This window comes from Notothenia rossii (genome assembly GCF_949606895.1).
Source record: "Notothenia rossii genome assembly, chromosome: 2".
Classification (NCBI taxonomy): Eukaryota; Metazoa; Chordata; class Actinopteri; order Perciformes; family Nototheniidae; genus Notothenia; species Notothenia rossii.
Window position 1 is genome coordinate 89,118,821 of NC_136904.1, and position 16,705 is coordinate 89,135,525.

At 42.1% G+C, this 16,705-nt stretch overlaps 2 protein-coding genes across 2 annotated transcripts; both read right to left on the reverse strand.

Annotated features, from left to right (window-relative positions):
* Positions 1-766: 766 nt before the first annotated feature.
* LOC307029734 (trace amine-associated receptor 8a-like) lies at positions 767-2,037 on the reverse strand (the record flags this gene model as incomplete). The annotated part of the gene is made up of 2 exons (XM_079665815.1): positions 767-1,586; positions 1,865-2,037. 2 exons carry the CDS (start codon positions 2,035-2,037, stop codon positions 767-769), a joined length of 993 nt encoding a protein of 330 aa, XP_079521941.1.
* A 9,416-nt stretch (positions 2,038-11,453) lies between these two features.
* LOC307029735 (trace amine-associated receptor 1-like) lies at positions 11,454-12,790 on the reverse strand (the record flags this gene model as incomplete). Its single annotated transcript, XM_079665816.1, has 2 exons — positions 11,454-12,273; positions 12,552-12,790. 2 exons carry the CDS (start codon positions 12,788-12,790, stop codon positions 11,454-11,456), a joined length of 1,059 nt encoding a protein of 352 aa, XP_079521942.1.
* Positions 12,791-16,705: the final 3,915 nt, after the last annotated feature.

Genomic DNA, 16,705 nt, shown 5'->3' on the forward strand with positions numbered 1-16,705 from the left:
TATTGACAAAAATAATCATGATTATGATTTTTGCCTTAATCGAGCAGCCCTAGCGAGGTCCCGATCATCGCTGCTTGAAGCTTTAATTCTTATTGTCAGCCTAAATATTATGAATTTTTTCCTACATTTTAACCCCTCATTATTGCAAGATAATGTCAATGATCATGGGCAATGGTAAAATAAAAATGTGTTAGCACTCAACAAGATTGTCAGTGTGTTGGAGAACCGAATCTGTTATGTGTCAGTAAAGCCTTCTCTCCTTTTTCTTTCTCTCTTTCTCTCTCTCTCTCTCTCTCTCTCTCTCACACACACACACATCAACATATACACACACACACACACACACACACACACACACACACACACACACACACACACACACACACACACACACACACACACACACACACACACACACACACACACACGCGCGCGCGCGCGACAGCTGTCTTTTTGTTTGAAGTTGCACACTGACATACAACGACACACTCAATCAGTCTGTACTGCGTATTGTCTACTAAATTAACAATTGAACATTTATTCAATCATTACAAAAACTACTACCTCTTCCAAACAATGTAATATTTTCCAGTTTTATTTGGTATTCAATTATTTATTCTCTTTTAGTTACATATGTTTTACTACATTAAATAATGTCTATTCTTTCTTCAGCCATTACACATTGCATTCTGACTCAGCAACAATGGCAAAAATATGTACATCTTAACAGAGGTTTTTTAGAATATATCTCAACCCCAGTCCGTCATTACAATATTTTAGAATCACACGAATAGGACTTAAGTATTTTAAGGGTGACAATGAGCTTGATAGATTTTCTAAACCAGGGGTATAACGAGGCATAAATCAATGGGTTCAGACAGGAGTTAAAATACAGCAACCAGACTACAATGAGTGAGATTGAACTACCAGTTTCAATATCCTCACCCATAAGGGATGGAGTGTAATATGGAAAAAAACATATTAGAAACACAACAACAACAACACCAAGAGTCCTGGCTGCTTTCATCTCAGATTTCTTAGCAGTTGCACCAACTGAACGTTGCATAGTGACAACGATAACATGAAATCGCATGGCTCGAGCCTGAGACACAGCCACCACAAACACTCTGATATACAGAACTATGATAACAGTAATGGGGGCAATAAAGTTAACAACTAAGTCAACCGCTCCTGTGATATTGTTAAGGACAACTACACATTCTCCATGGCAAGAATTATGTGAATCAGGTTGTCTCAGAAAGTCCTTTAAAATAAGACAATTATAGATAACAGAGCAAATCCAACAAAGACAGATGCAGATTTGTGTTCTGTTCAAAGTAACTCTGATGGTGTAATGTAGAGGGTCACAAATAGCAAAATAACGATCAATGGATATGAGCACCATGTTTCCAACCGTAGAAGAGGTAATGACGAAAGTAACTATATTATACAGAGCACACATCAGGTCACCCAAGTACCAGCAAGCCTCTTTTGAAATGATTGTAACAGGCATCAAAATTAGGCCCACAAGGAAGTCTGAGACAGCCAGGGAGAGGATGAGGAGGTTAGTGGGGGTGTGGAGCTGCCTGGAAAGGAAGAATATCATCATAAATAAGATTATCAACAATAGCTTGGAACAACAAACAGCAGTAAAACACAAAAAAAGCATTTTGATGGACATGCATTTGTTGAGGAGTGCCTGCTTTAAATATTTTGTCACACAACGTCATGTTTGAATATGTTATCATTTAAAACAGCACAACTATTATCTGAAGCATTAATTGAAAGGAATATATGCGTTGCTAAATCATGTTACTTTTCAATCATGAACATATACAAGCTTAAGCTGAAAGTTTGTCAGTGCCTGAAGTGGGAGATAGAGATGATGACCAGCAGGTTGAGAGCTGCAGTGATCAGAGCGATGAAGGGCTGCAGGATGTAAGCGAGCAGGACATCTGACTGAGCTGGCGTAGGCTTCCTGCAGGATTTGTTGAAGAGTTGTGGAAAGCAGAGTTCATCCCTTTGGGAAGTCTCCATCTTTAGAGAGACGTGTTGAGAAGCTGCTGTGTTCTGGCAAAGCTCTCTGTTCTACAGCTGATACATCTCTTCTCATCTGTCCTGCCCCTTCTATTACTTCTCTCTAGCTAAGACTGAAATCCCTAAACTGTACTTTGTTTTCTGCAGTCATCTTCATCTCAGTCTTCATCACTTCCATGCAACTTTTTTTTTGTCGTAATTCCCGGCATTGACATCATCTTATTTGATTATGTTGCCCACTTTTTCTTTCTCATCAAGAGTGGTTTTACAGTGTAAATAATCTTAAAAGATCAACATTTTTCGTGAAGTATTGAACCCAAGTGGGCCATGATGATAACTTACATTGTGGGAGTGGCTCCTCAGAGTTATGGTCAAAGGATCAATGAAGCCAACTTGCTTCAATGGATTAGGTCATTTAACCTTTTGGGCCTGGTTGTTCCAGGGTTATTTTGAAACAAAAACCACATAAAGGCAAGAGATTGGGAAGGCCAATGAGATTGACGGTTGGTTAGTCTCAAGAAAGTTCTGGCAGCCCCCAGATGACTCAGGAAAGGGACACAGGGTTTCAGAGTGTTCAGCTCAGGAGGAGAGCTGCTGATATCCTGATACTGTCAGGCACTTTGAAGGGCTCCCAAACACATCCAAAATCTTGTCGATGGATAATGAAAAGTTGGAAGATTATAGGGAAGCTTTACCTTGTTGAGATCTAGTATGTTGAATACTTAAAAAGAAAGTTAGTTATAATCAAATATAATCAATTATATTTAAGCAATAGCTCACAACAGGCCGTGGTATATGCTCATTATATCACAGCTAAGGGGCGTGGTTTGGCCCGACGCGAAGCGGAGGGTCGACAACCCCCGTAACTGCCCCGTAACCCCCGTAACTGCAGGCAGTTTGCTTTTCAGCCCAACGGTATACTGTTTTTCTCAGACGCGGAGGGATACTGACTTGTTGTGAAAAGTAACTTACAATTCTACCCGTGGTATACGCTCAGTATATCACGGCTAAGAACCAATCAGATTGCTTGATTTGACTTGTCCGTTTTATAATCTTATATAACCCACAATGAAAATGCTTCATATTTTAGGTGTTTCTATATTTACAGTAACACAAACACAAGTGGTTTGTTAAATTGATTGTAAGGCCTATAATGATTTATGCCTTACTCTCTGATAAGAGAGAAGGCCGTTTCTTCCCTCTCCTCTCACAGCAGTACACAGGGAGGGGGGCTCCGGACTTAAGGAGAAATACATTGAGGCCTCAAAAAGGTGGTTATGTCATAGCCGAGAATAATATTTAGCAAATCCTGCAGGGGTCATGTCCTTATTACACAAACATGGGAAGGTGTGTCTTATGCCATAGCCAATAGAATATGTCTGGTCATGTCCAGTCATGTACATCGGAGGCCATGCCCGTTTTTCACAAATATGGGTATAGAGGAGGTGTCTTTAGGTTTCTATATCCTGTTGTTGAGCATAAAGACACTGGTTTTTTGGGAGAGAGCGAGAGAGAGGGGGGTTCCCCTGGTATACTCTCTCCCGGTAAAAGCTCTGTCCCTCAGAGCTGGGTTAATAGCTCTCGGTAAGGTTCTCTCAGACTTGGTAAATATCTCTCAAAATGTCTTGGTTGAATGCTGAGTGAATTACTTTGTGAGCTGAGTTCATTACTTTGTGAACTGAGTGGAATGATTTGATGGGTGATGTGTTTGTGAATATTAGGCCCGCCAGCTGTGAGGAATCTTCCTCCGAATTCAAGCGGACAGGTATGGGTTTTTGAATGTTATTCCCGCCATCTGTGTCGGAAAAAAGGTATGAAATTGATGTGAATTGAGTGGGTGAAAAATGAAAGTTTGAATGTGCTTTTTATTATCACTTGTCATTTATGAGGAAATGCCTCTAAATTCTATCAGGAAAATTTAAAAATCACAACTGAATGGGGCAGTTTAATTACAATTTTGGTGATAAATGTAAAACTGTGAATTAAGGTTTTAGATTAGAAAATAACCCCAGCATGATATGTTCACTATAATTATAATGCTGTAAAGAGAGAAGGTAAAAACCCTGTATTAGTTTGGACCTATTTTTCTTCAAATAAACTGATCCCACCTTTTGGATTGGGACAACTTAAAAGACATCTGCGCTCTCCTCTCCTGCTTCAAAGGTAAGATTGCACCCTGCCACACTCACACTTAGGTAGGGTCACACCTCATTTACTGATATCAAAATCCTTCGGGATTGCTTCTACAGATTTAAGAGAGTTGTCTGAATTGAAACAGCAGTTAATTGAACCTGGTTCTTCAGGGAGTTAATAGAGGTGAGATCTTGCTGACGTTGGTGGATCTGAGCCAAGCAGTAAATTTACATAGACTCAATAACTTCGGTTAGGTCAATTAGTAATTCAGAGTAATCCCGGAATAAATGATCAAGCCCTCAACAACTCTTACAACCCATATCCCAATATCACAGCGCCAGGTATGGATGAGATTTGCCCAGGAATATTAAAGGGTCTAGACATTGTTCAGGTTTCTGGCAGACATGTCTCTTCAATCTTGAGTGATGGTCAAGGGCTAACTCCTCTTGTATATCAAGGTATCATGTTGCTCAACCACCCAGGAAAAGCTTATGCCAAGGTATTCAAAGGAAGATCTGACCAATTGTATTGAACATCTTGCTGTCGTGCTTAGCTGTCCCCCTTTGTTAGAAGCATCATTATACTTCCCGTACATAGTAAAACCATTTACTTCTGAAAGGATTGATGAAAGGGTGTCAGAGGCCTCAGTGTGGTGAGACAAGGAATTCCTAACTTTTCACATGGAATTCACAAATTATGGTAAATATGTGAATCTTACAGTATGTCTTTTCTCCATTCCTTTAGCTTTTAGACACAAAAACACACAAACACACACACACACACACACGACAGAACTGCTTCAGCTGAATTTGAATCTTAATAGATTTGGTTTGACTGCTTTCTGATGGTTTTGCCTGAATTTAGGGTGTTTTCTCAGATGCAAGCTGTTTTTAAGGGTTTTTAAAGACATGACCAAAAGTTGACTCGACTGATTTGCGGTTTTGCGTTTGAGCCCTTTGTTTGCTGTGTGGCAAAGACTAGCAAGGATTTGGATTACAAGTGGACTGTCCCGGGGCAAGGCAGAGTCCATGGAGGGGGTCTCGGGCGGACGGCCCGGGGGCAAGGCAGAGTCCATGGAGGGGGTCAACGGACACGATGCGATTTTTGGGAGCGGCGCGATTACATGTAAAGTCAATGCAGAGACGCGGACAGACGCAAATTCGCTCCGGCGGCGCGCATGACGCGGTTGACACGCATGACGCGGTGTGATTGAGGCGATTGAAGGGGGCCGCTCGAGTTCAATTGTTTTGCAACTCAAGCGTCAAATTTGCTCTCCGCCTGCCGTCACTGACGTTTAAACAAAAAACCAAAACATCAGCCGTTAGCTGTGAGCACTCAGAGCTCACAGCTCCTCATGTCTCTTCAGAAACTAGACAATAGTTAAACAAGTACAAACCACAGACTGTCTGTGTCATGGCGAATACAGTCGCTGCTTTATTTCTGTCTTTAGGATGTTGTTGTGAGTTTGGACGGAATATATACAGGTTAGTTTAGCGTGATTGATCCGATCAGAAAAATCCCGGAAAACACGCATTTTAAAAGGTTTTTCGCCTGCTGTCTTGTCTGCACAATTGTCAAAGCATTAATTCATGGTTTTTACTAACGAGTATCTGTATGTAGTCATTCCGGCATCATTTTGAAACGTGTATTACAATTACATCACGGTAAAATATGTTCATAGTTGGTATCTACCATAGCATTTACATGGAGATAAGCCCCGCTCCCTTGCCAGCGTGTCCTGTTTGAATGACGCGCTGACAGCCGCGTGAAACTCGAGCGATTAGAGCTCTGAGAATATTCTCCTCTTCTGCATTTGGGTCCCGATTTACCCCCATTCCTGACACCGTTAAGGTTATCCACGACGTCACCCCTCTATACCTGTCCGACCTCCTGCACATCAACACACCCACCATCACTCTTAGTTCTTCTGCTTCCCTCCACCTCCCTGCAACACCCTTCCACTGAATCACCATGGGCCCAAGAGCCTTCAGCTGCTCTGCACTCCGCTTCTTGAACTCCCTCCCACTGGACATCCAAATGATTGACTCTCTATCCAGCAATGGAAATTATGATTATCAGAGAAAGGAATGCTATGATGTCATTTAACATATACAAATAATATTCTGTAAGCCTTACATGTTAATAGACAGTAGATCTTAGCACTGAAGAAGGTGATCAGTCACACGGTGCCATGTGACCACAAAGTGGGTGACCAGTGATCTGATCATGGGTCTATTTGTACTCTGATAGGGTCATGGGTCAGTTATCTCATGACTAAGCATGTATTCATTGTAACTGTATAAAAGCTCTCTCTTCAGTTTGAGTGGTTGCACTCGGCTGTGGATACATTGCTCTTCATGTTGTGTGCCTCTTTTGCAAAAGATTACAAATATTCAGAAAGACTTCTTTGACTAGTTAATTTCAAGAATTCCCACCACATTTTGACGTTAAGAACAGAATGCACGTTTGACCAGGATCCTGTCCTGGACAACCAACGGTTAAAACTCTGCACAGTAGAGTCTGGGACTTTTTTCCCTGAACCTCGCCACCAGACTCAAATCACGTCACCAAACATGTCTCTTCACACTGGTATATCCACCCTGATCAATACTCATCACACATCCTCTGTTCACTAGCAGGAACCACGCCAAAATAGCGTGATGTTTGTAAGTTTATTGAAGTAACATGTGAATGGTATAAGGGGGGTGAAGGGATGTTCTGGGAGGACGAGCTGTGGTCCGTGCAGTGGGAGACTCAGAGTGGGGGTTCTGTCTCCGGCATGATCTGCGTGGGCTGATTACGGGCCCCCAAAAGAGTCGGATTAAATGGAACTGAGTTGAGCGTGTGCCTGTCTGAGATCATTGAGATTGTTGCGAATGTAAGCGTGGTACACTTGGGATGACGAGCGGCCGAGGGCCTAGATGGTTGGATAAGAGATGCCCGGTCTAGCTGCTGTGGACGCTGCGCCGATGCGGGAGAAAGGGCTCTAATAATGTTCTGAGAATGCCCCCAAAATGTGTGGGATGTTCTGAAAGTGTTTCTGGACCAGAAACGTGTGGCTTGAAAATGACATGACCGGAACGAATGACTACATATTCACTTCTAAAGCCAACTAAACATTACCATTGAGGAGTTAGAATGATGCACGCGCGGTTTGCACAGAACCGGGCCTCCGTTACACTCTAAAGGGAAAATACGTCTATGCCATAAATGTTAGGTTGGGTTGTGGGGGCAGGTGCTCCTGGTATGAACTCTGCGGGGGTTAAGTCCTTAGACCTCAGAGGTGATGGATTTCGCAGCTGGACTAAACCAAAGTTGGTCTGCATTTCCCTGGGCTGAATAATGTTGATGATTGATGGCTGTAGTAGCTGAGCTAAGTCTAAGTAGTTACCTAGGAGTATCTGCTGGCACAAGACACGGGACACGGGGGTAGGGCGATAGACTGAGGAGGCTGGATGGATGGGTGGTGTTGCTATGGCTAGAGTGTAGCTGGTTGCACAGGGAGGAAAAACATTTGGGTGTTGGGGAAGGGATGGGTGAGGGAATGCTCCGGTTTTGGGACAAAATTAACATGGGATCACTCCGGTCATTGTACGTACTTCGTCTCACTGGAATATTAACGGTCAGATTGAATAAAACCTCGACCCAATTTCTCCGGTCAATGACGGGAGAGTTTTGAAAGTGACAAAACACTGTTCCACACATTTAAAAACACTTAAACAATTAAACAATGTTTACCCAGGATTCAGGCACCTTCCCTGGCTTGTAAAATGCGGTGATGCGCCCTGGAGGTATCATACTATTTATACATGTATACCCAGGATTCAATCACTTTTCCTGGCTTGTAAGTTGCGGCGATGCGCCCGGGAGGTATCAGACTATTTTAAACAACTTTTCCCCGCCTTTCAAACACTTATTCCTGGGTTATAGCCTGTCATTTTTCAAGATATCATTTAACATTGAACCTCTCCTGGAAATGCACATATTCTGTGCATTTCCAAGAGAGTTTCAATGTTAAATGATATCATGCAAAATGACAGGCTAAAACGCTCTTCCAGACGTTTAAAAACACTTTTCCCGACCATTTTAATATTATTTCTGGCTTGTAAAATGCGGTGATGCGCCCCATGAGGTATCAGACTATTTAAAACATGTATACCCATGATTCAATCACTTTTCCTGGCTTGTAAAGTGCTGTGAAGCGCCGGCTATTGAATTAAAACAGTTTAATGCACTTTTAACACTCATGTACCCAGGATTCAGACACCTTCCCTGGCTTGTAAAATGCGCTGATGCGCCCTAGAGGTATCAGACTATTTTAAACAACTTTTCCCCGCCTTTCAAACACTTATTCCTGGGTTATAGCCTGTCATTTTGCATGAGTCCCCATTTCAGGGACACATGCTGGAGGTCTCCAGTCCGTCCTTTGGGGTCTTGGAGGGGCCACACAGAGGAGATTTCCCCGGTCTCTGTCGTGGATGTTTGAAATAACCTGAGTCCCCATTTCAGGGACACATGCTGGAGGTCTCTCTCCCGAGAGTGGACATCCATTGCCTTTAAATAGGGGTAGGGATTCTGGAGGGAGGGGGAAAGGATAGACCAGTTCGAAAAGAAGGTACTGGGTAAGAGTCGGCTAATGGGTTAGCATGTAGCATGGCCCCTTGGGTTACTGGGTGAGGCGCTGTTGCTACGGGGTTAGCTGCTAAAGGAGAAAGGTAAGCAGAAGCTGTGTTGCTGTGGACTGCTGAAGGTAGAGAAGAAGAAGGGATGGAGGGATGAAGGGATGTATGTGCAAGGGGATTTTGTGAAGCGTGTGAGCACAGGGATGAGAGAAAGGTTGACATGAGCTGCAACATGTCAGACACAGAGAGAGCAGGCACAGAGGGCAATACGACCTGGCCCCCACAAGGGGGTGCTGGTGAGTCGGGCTGTGTCCGTGGAGGAGGACGGAGGCCTGTGACGGCACGACCCGTGGCGCGCGTGTCGCGCGGTGGTTGGCTCTGGTACGTAATCAGATTACTTTTAGATTACTTTTGGATTACTTTCTTTTTCCATCACAGATAGATGTATGTTTTGGTGTACAGGAGACACAAAAAGCAAAAGGAAACTGAACGTGTTTTTAATGTTTTAATGGCTTATCAAGAGCACAACTGAAACATAACATCTGAAACGATGTAACAACATAATACACTTTTTGGGGATGCAGCTTGGGATGTGAGGAATGAGGGACACGGCTTAGAACGGGCGTGTCGCCTTCTGCAGGACACGAATTAAAATGTCGAAATCGGACTTCATTTTAAGGAAATTTCGGCCAGGGGTGTAGAGCTATATTTGTTCAAGCACCGGATTGGCAAAACAGGAGAGTGTGTGCACCAGTCTGCCTTGATCTATGTATTCATGTCTGTGACTCTCACAGTATCTGCTGCCCACAGCTGTTTTATAGAAGGAAAACCTCCTTCACTTCATGAAATCTCTGCAGCAACAGGAGGCAGCGGGAGGGTTACCTCAGCCTCTGAGAAGAGGAGCGCGCCGCGCAGTGCCTTTCACGCACCGCCTTCACTGTGTTTACCTTCAGAATCATTAGAAAGGCTAAAGAGCGGTATGGCTGATGTGTTTTAACCACACACACCTCTACAAACACACACACACACACACGATTTAAACGCATACTTTTGTTCCTCCATGTTTCGTTGTTATTGTTTCACTGAGCGGACCCGCAATTTTTTTCAAACGCTCCCTTTTTTGGTCCATCTGCGGCGGTAATAGGTTTTGTGCGCTGTGATGTTTCGGCTGTACCTTTAGTAATTAATATTAAATGTTGTGAGGAAATCTTTCATAATTCCAATAAGTAATCCAAAATGTATTCACTTCAGATTTACGAAAGTAACTGTAATCAGATTACTCGTTTTTCAAATGTAACGCGAGGTGAATACAGTTACTTGATTTTTGTATTCTGATTACGTAACGCCGTTACATGTATTCCGTTACAACCCAACCCTGGTTATATATTATATTAATATTTGTAAAGCGGTCCTAATTTTTTGTTTTAATTGTATCCTGGTTTTAAACGTTGTTAATATGTTTTGGATGCATATTGGTATTTCTTCAGGCTGTTAATAAATACAATTAGCCTCTGTTGCCACCTGCTGGTGAGTAAATATTAATATCAGTTAAAATTGACAACCGGTCCGCACATTTTTTTTTTATGTATCTGCCGGTCCTTGGCACAATAAAGGTTGGGAACCCCTGCTCTAGGGAGCCAGTGTGAGGCAGCCAGAACAGGAATAATGTGGTCCCTTTTCCTAACTCTGGTTAGTACACGCGCTGCAGCATTTTTGAATCAGCTGAAGCGACTTGACTGACTTCTTGGTACACCCTGATAATAAGGAGTTACAATAATATATAGTATAATTTATATAATTTATATTTGTAATGTTTTTTTAGTTGCATTATACTTAAAGTTCAGGGTAATCAACTATTAAAAAGAAACTGTTCAAATCACTATTATTTTTTTTAAAAAGTTCAATAAATTTATGTTTTCAAAGTCATCGTATTTAATAATCGTGATATCAATATTGACCAATATAATCATGAATATGATTTTTGCCTTAATCGAGCAGCCCTAGCGAGGTCCCGATCATCACTGCTTGAAGCTTAAATTTGTATTGCCTAAATATTATGACATTTTTTCTAAATTTTAATCCCTCATTATTGCAAGAGACAGTACAGTACATGTAAATTATCATGGGCAATGGTAAAATAAACATGTGTTAGCACTCAACAAGATTTATTTTTGTTCTTGTTTTATTGTATCGTCAGTGTGTTGGAGAACCAAATCTGTTATGGGTCAGTAAAACCTTCTCTCATTTTTCTCTCTCTCACTCTCTCTCACACAAACACACACACAGAGAAAAACACACACGCGACAGCTCTGTCTTTTTGTTTGAAGTTGCAGACTGACCTTCTGCCAACGACATACCCAATCAGTCTGTACTGCATATTGTCTACTAAATTAACAATTGAACATATCATTACCAGCATACTGGTCAAACTGAAGTTAACACAGGTCAACAACTACTACTTCTTCCACACAATGTAATATTTTCCAGTTTTATTTTGTATTACATCATGTAATATCTTTTAGTTACATATGTTTTACTGCATTAAATAATGTCTAATATTTCTTCAGCCTTTACACATTGCATTCAGACTCAGAAACAATAGCAAAAATATGTCAAGTTTAACAGAGGTTTTTTAGAATATAACTCAACCCCAGCCCATCATTAAATTATTTTAGAATCACACGAGTAAGACTGAAGTATCTTAAGGGTAACAATGAGCTTGATAGATTTTCTAAACCAGGGGTATAACGAGGCATAAATTACTGGGTTCAGACAAGAGTTCAAATACATCAACCAGACTACAATGGGTGAGGTTGAACTACTATTTTCAATATCCTCACCTATAAGGGATGGAGTGTAATATGGAAAAAGACATATTAGAAACACAAGGACAACAACACCAAGAGTCCTGGCTGCTTTCATCTCAGATTTCTTAGCAGTTGCACCAACTGAACGTTGCATAGTGACAGCGATAACATGAGATCGCATGGCTCGAGCCTGAGACACAGCCACCACAAACACTCTGATATACAGAACTATGATAACAGTAATGGGGGCAATAAAGTTAACAACTAAGTCAACAGCTCCTGTGATATTGTCAGTGACAATTACACACTCTCCATGGCAAGAGTTATGTGAATCAGGTTGTCTCAGAAAGTCCTTTAAAATTAGACAATTATAGATAACAGAGCAAATCCAACACAGACAGATGCAGATTTTTGTTCTGTTGAGAGTTACTCTGGTGGTGTAATGTAGAGGGTCACATATAGCAAAATAACGATCAATGGATATGAGCACCATGTTTCCAACCGTAGAAGAGGTAATGATAAAATCAACAATATTATACAGAGCACACATCAGGTCACCAAAGTACCAGCAAGCCTCTGTTAGAAGGATTTTAACAGGAATCAAAATGAGGCCCACAAGGAAGTCTGAGACAGCCAGGGAAAGGATGAGGAGGTTAGTGGGGGTGTGGAGCTGCCTGGAAAGGAAGAATATCATCATAAATAAGATTATCAATGATAGCTTGAAACAACAAACAGCAGTAAAACACAAAAAAAGCAATTGAATGGATATGCATTTGTTGTTGAGTGTCTGCTTTAAATATTTTGTCACACAACATCAGATTTGAATATGTTATCATTTAAAACAGAACACTTATTATCTGAAACATTAATTAAAAGGAATATATGCGATGCTAAATCATGTTACTTTTCAATCATGAACATATATAAGATTAAACTGAAAGTTTGTCAGTGCCTGAAGTGGGAGATAGAGATGATGACCAGCAGGTTGAGAACTGCAGTGATCAGAGCGATGAAGGACTGCAGGAAGTAAGCGAGCAGGACATCTGACTGAGCTGGAGTAGACTTCCTGCAGGATTTGTTGAAGAGTTGTGGAAAGCAGAGTTCATCCATTTGGGAAGTCTCCATCTTTAGAGAGACGTGTTGAGAAGCTGCTGTGTTCTGGCAAAGCTCTCTGTACTGCAGCTGATACATCTCTTCTCATCTGTCCTGCCCCAACTATTACTTTCTCTCTAGCTAAGACTGAAATCCCTAAGCTCTACTTTGTTTTCTGCAGTCCTCTTCATCTCAGTCTTCATCACTTCCATGCAACTTATTTTATTGGTAATTCCCGGCATTGATATCATCTTATTTCATTATGGTGCCCACTTTTTCCTTCTCACCAAGAGTGGTTTTACAGTGTAAAGAATCTTAAAGATTAACATTTTTCTTGAAGTATTGAAACCAAGTGGGCCATGCTGATAAGTTACATTGTGGGAGTGGCTCCTCAGAGTTATGGTCAAAGGATCAATGAAGCCAACTTGCTTCTAGACAATGGATTAGGTTGATGTTGATGATGATGATGGCTGATGTGTTTTAACCACACACACCTCTACAAACACACACACACACACACACGATTTAAACGCATACTTTTGTTCCTCCATGTTTCGTTGTTATTGTTTCACTGAGCGGACCCGCAATTTTTTTCAAACGCTCCCTTTTTTGGTCCATCTGCGGCGGTAATAGGTTTTGTGCGCTGTGATGTTTCGGCTGTACCTTTAGTAATGAATATTAAATGTTGTGAGGAAATCTTTCATAATTCCAATAAGTAATCCAACATTTATTCACTTCAGATTTACGAAAGTAACTGTAATCAGATTACTCGTTTTTCAAATGTAACGCGAGGTGAATACAGTTACTTGATTTTTGTATCCTGATTACGTAACGCCGTTATATGTATTCCGTTACAACCCAACCCTGATTATATATTATATTAATATTTGTAAAGCGGTCCTAATGTTTTGTTTTAATTGTATCCTGGTTTTAAACGTTGTTAATATGTTTTGGATGCATATTGGTATTTCTTCAGGCTGTTAATAAATACAATTAGCCTCTGTTGCCACCTGCTGGTGAGTAAATATTAATATCAGTTAAAATTGACAACCGGTCCGCACATTTTTTTTTTATGTATCTGCCGGTCCTTGGCACAATAAAGGTTGGGAACCCCTGCTCTAGGGAGCCAGTGTGAGGCAGCCAGAACAGGAATAATGTGGTCCCTTTTCCTAACTCTGGTTAGTACACGCGCTGCAGCATTTTTTAATCAGCTGAAGCGACTTGACTGACTTCTTGGTACACCCTGATAATGTCCTTGAGCGGCGGCTCAAGGCCTCAGGACTCACTGTTCACCTGTTAGCCTATCGTGAACACCAGAAGGCCTACGCACAGTCCCTCAGAGATGCACGATCCCAGTACTACTCCATCATCATCAACAACAGTACTGGAAACTCCAAGCAACTCTTCTCCACAATAAACCACCTCCTCAAACCCCAAAGTCCTCTACACTCCGACTCCACTGAGAAGCAGTGTAGAAACTTCGCCGCCTTCTTCAAAAATAAAGTTGACACCATCCGCTCCATTCTCTCTAGCCCCTCTGCACCTCCAGTTCCAACTGCTGACCCACAGCCTGGGACAACCCAGCCTCTTCGCTGTTTCACGGTCATCTCTCAGCAAGAGGTTGAGGGCATCGTTAGGAGGATGAAGCCCTCCACCCGTGTCCTGGACCCCCTTCCGTCAGCTCTGGTGAAATCGTACATCTGCACCCTGAGCCCCATGATCACTAAGATCGCAAACCTCTCTCTCCAGTCTGGCCATGTCCCCTCTGCCCTAAAAACCGCTGTCATCAAACCTAGTCTTAAAAAACCCTCCCTTGACCCGGGAGTCCTGGCCAACTATAGACCCATTTCCAACCTTCCATTTCTGTCAAAGGTGCTGGAAAAAATAGTTGCTGCTCAGCTCCAGGACCACCTAAACTCCAACAACCTATTTGAGAAGTTCCAGTCTGGTTTCCGCTCAGGCCACAGCACAGAAACTGCCCTGGTCAGAGTCACCAACGACCTGCTGATGACGGCTGATGCTGGCTCTCCCTCTCTCCTCATCCTCCTTGATCTCACTGCAGCTTTCGACACCGTCGATCACGGCATCCTCCTCCATCGTCTGCACTCCACCATCGGACTCTCTGACTCTCCCCTTGACTGGTTCACATCATACCTCACCTTGAGAACAGAGTACGTCTCCTTGGGTGAGGCAGAGTCGGGTACCCACAACGTCACCTGTGGTGTCCCTCAAGGATCAGTTCTCGGCCCCACCCTTTTCACACTCTATATGCTCCCCCTTGGCTCTATCATCAGCCGACATGGAGTATCATTCCATTGTTACGCTGATGACACCCAATTGTACCTCAGGATCAACCCTACCTCCTCTGCAGCGCTGCCTTCACCCACACTCACTACTTGCCTGGAGGAGATACAGGCGTGGATGAAGCTAAACTTCCTGAAACTCAACAGCTCCAAGACCGAAGCCATTATAGTTGGCACCCCACATCAGGTTCGGTCATCCACCATCACGACCATCACCTTCTCCGGCCAGGACATTACCCTCTCCTCAACAGTCACCAACTTGGGTGTGAAAATGGACGCCCATCTGACCTTTGAGGCCCACATTAAACAGCTGTGCAAAAACTCCTTCTATCACCTCAGGAACATCGCCAAACTCCGCCCCTCACTCACTCTGTTCGACGCGGAAAAGCTGGTCCATGCCTTTGTCTCCTCAAGGCTGGACTACTGCAATGCACTCCTCATCGGGATCCCTAAGAAAAGCATCCAGAGGCTCCAGTACATCCAGAACAGCGCTGCTAGGATCCTGATGAGGGTGCGCAAATATGATCATATCACCCCCATCCTGAAATCACTACACTGGCTCCCCGTGGAATTGAGGATCGAATTCAAGGTCTCCGTCCTCACACACCAGTGTATCTATGGAACAGCCCCTCCATACCTCAAGGAACTCCTCACCCCCCTTACCTCCGTGCGGTCCACCCGCTCCAGCAACTCAAACCTCCTCAAACCCCCGAGGACTAAGCTCCGTACCATGGGAGACCGGACCTTCTGCTCGGCTGCCCCCAGTCTGTGGAACGCTCTCCCCGACCACATGAGAGCATCACAGACCGTGGATGTTTTTAAAAAAGGCCTCAAAACCCACCTCTTCAATAGAGCCTTTCCCTAGACCTTTTATTTATTTATTATCACCCTTTTATCTTATTTTATTCTTTTTACTTATTTATTTTTATTTATTGCTTTTTATTCTTTTTACGATGTTAGCACTTCGGGATTTGAATGCAAATATGAAGTGCTTTATAAATTAAAGCCATTATTATTATTATTATTATTATTATTAAGGAGTTACAATAATATATAGTATAATTTATATAATTTATATTTGTAATGTTTTTTTAGTTGCATTATACTTAAAGTTCAGGGTAATCAACTATTAAAAAGAAACTGTTCAAATCACTATTATTTTTTTTTAAAAGTTCAATAAATTTATGTTTTCAAAGTCATCGTATTTAATAATCGTGATATCAATATTGACCAATATAATCATGAATATGATTTTTGCCTTAATCGAGCAGCCCTAGCGAGGTCCCGATCATCACTGCTTGAAGCTTAAATTTGTATTGCCTAAATATTATGAATTTTTTTCTAAATTTTAATCCCTCATTATTGCAAGAGACAGTACAGTACATGTAAATTATCATGGGCAATGGTAAAATAAACATGTGTTAGCACTCAACAAGATTTATTTTTGTTCTTGTTTTATTGTATCGTCAGTGTGTTGGAGAACCAAATCTGTTATGGGTCAGTAAAACCTTCTCTCATTTTTCTCTCTCTCACTCTCTCTCACACAAACACACACACAGAGAAAAACACACACGCGACAGCTCTGTCTTTTTGTTTGAAGTTGCAGACTGACCTTCTGCCAACGACATACCCAATCAGTCTGTACTGCATATTGTCTACTAAATTAACAAATGAACATATCATTACCAGAATACTGGTCAAACTGAAGTTA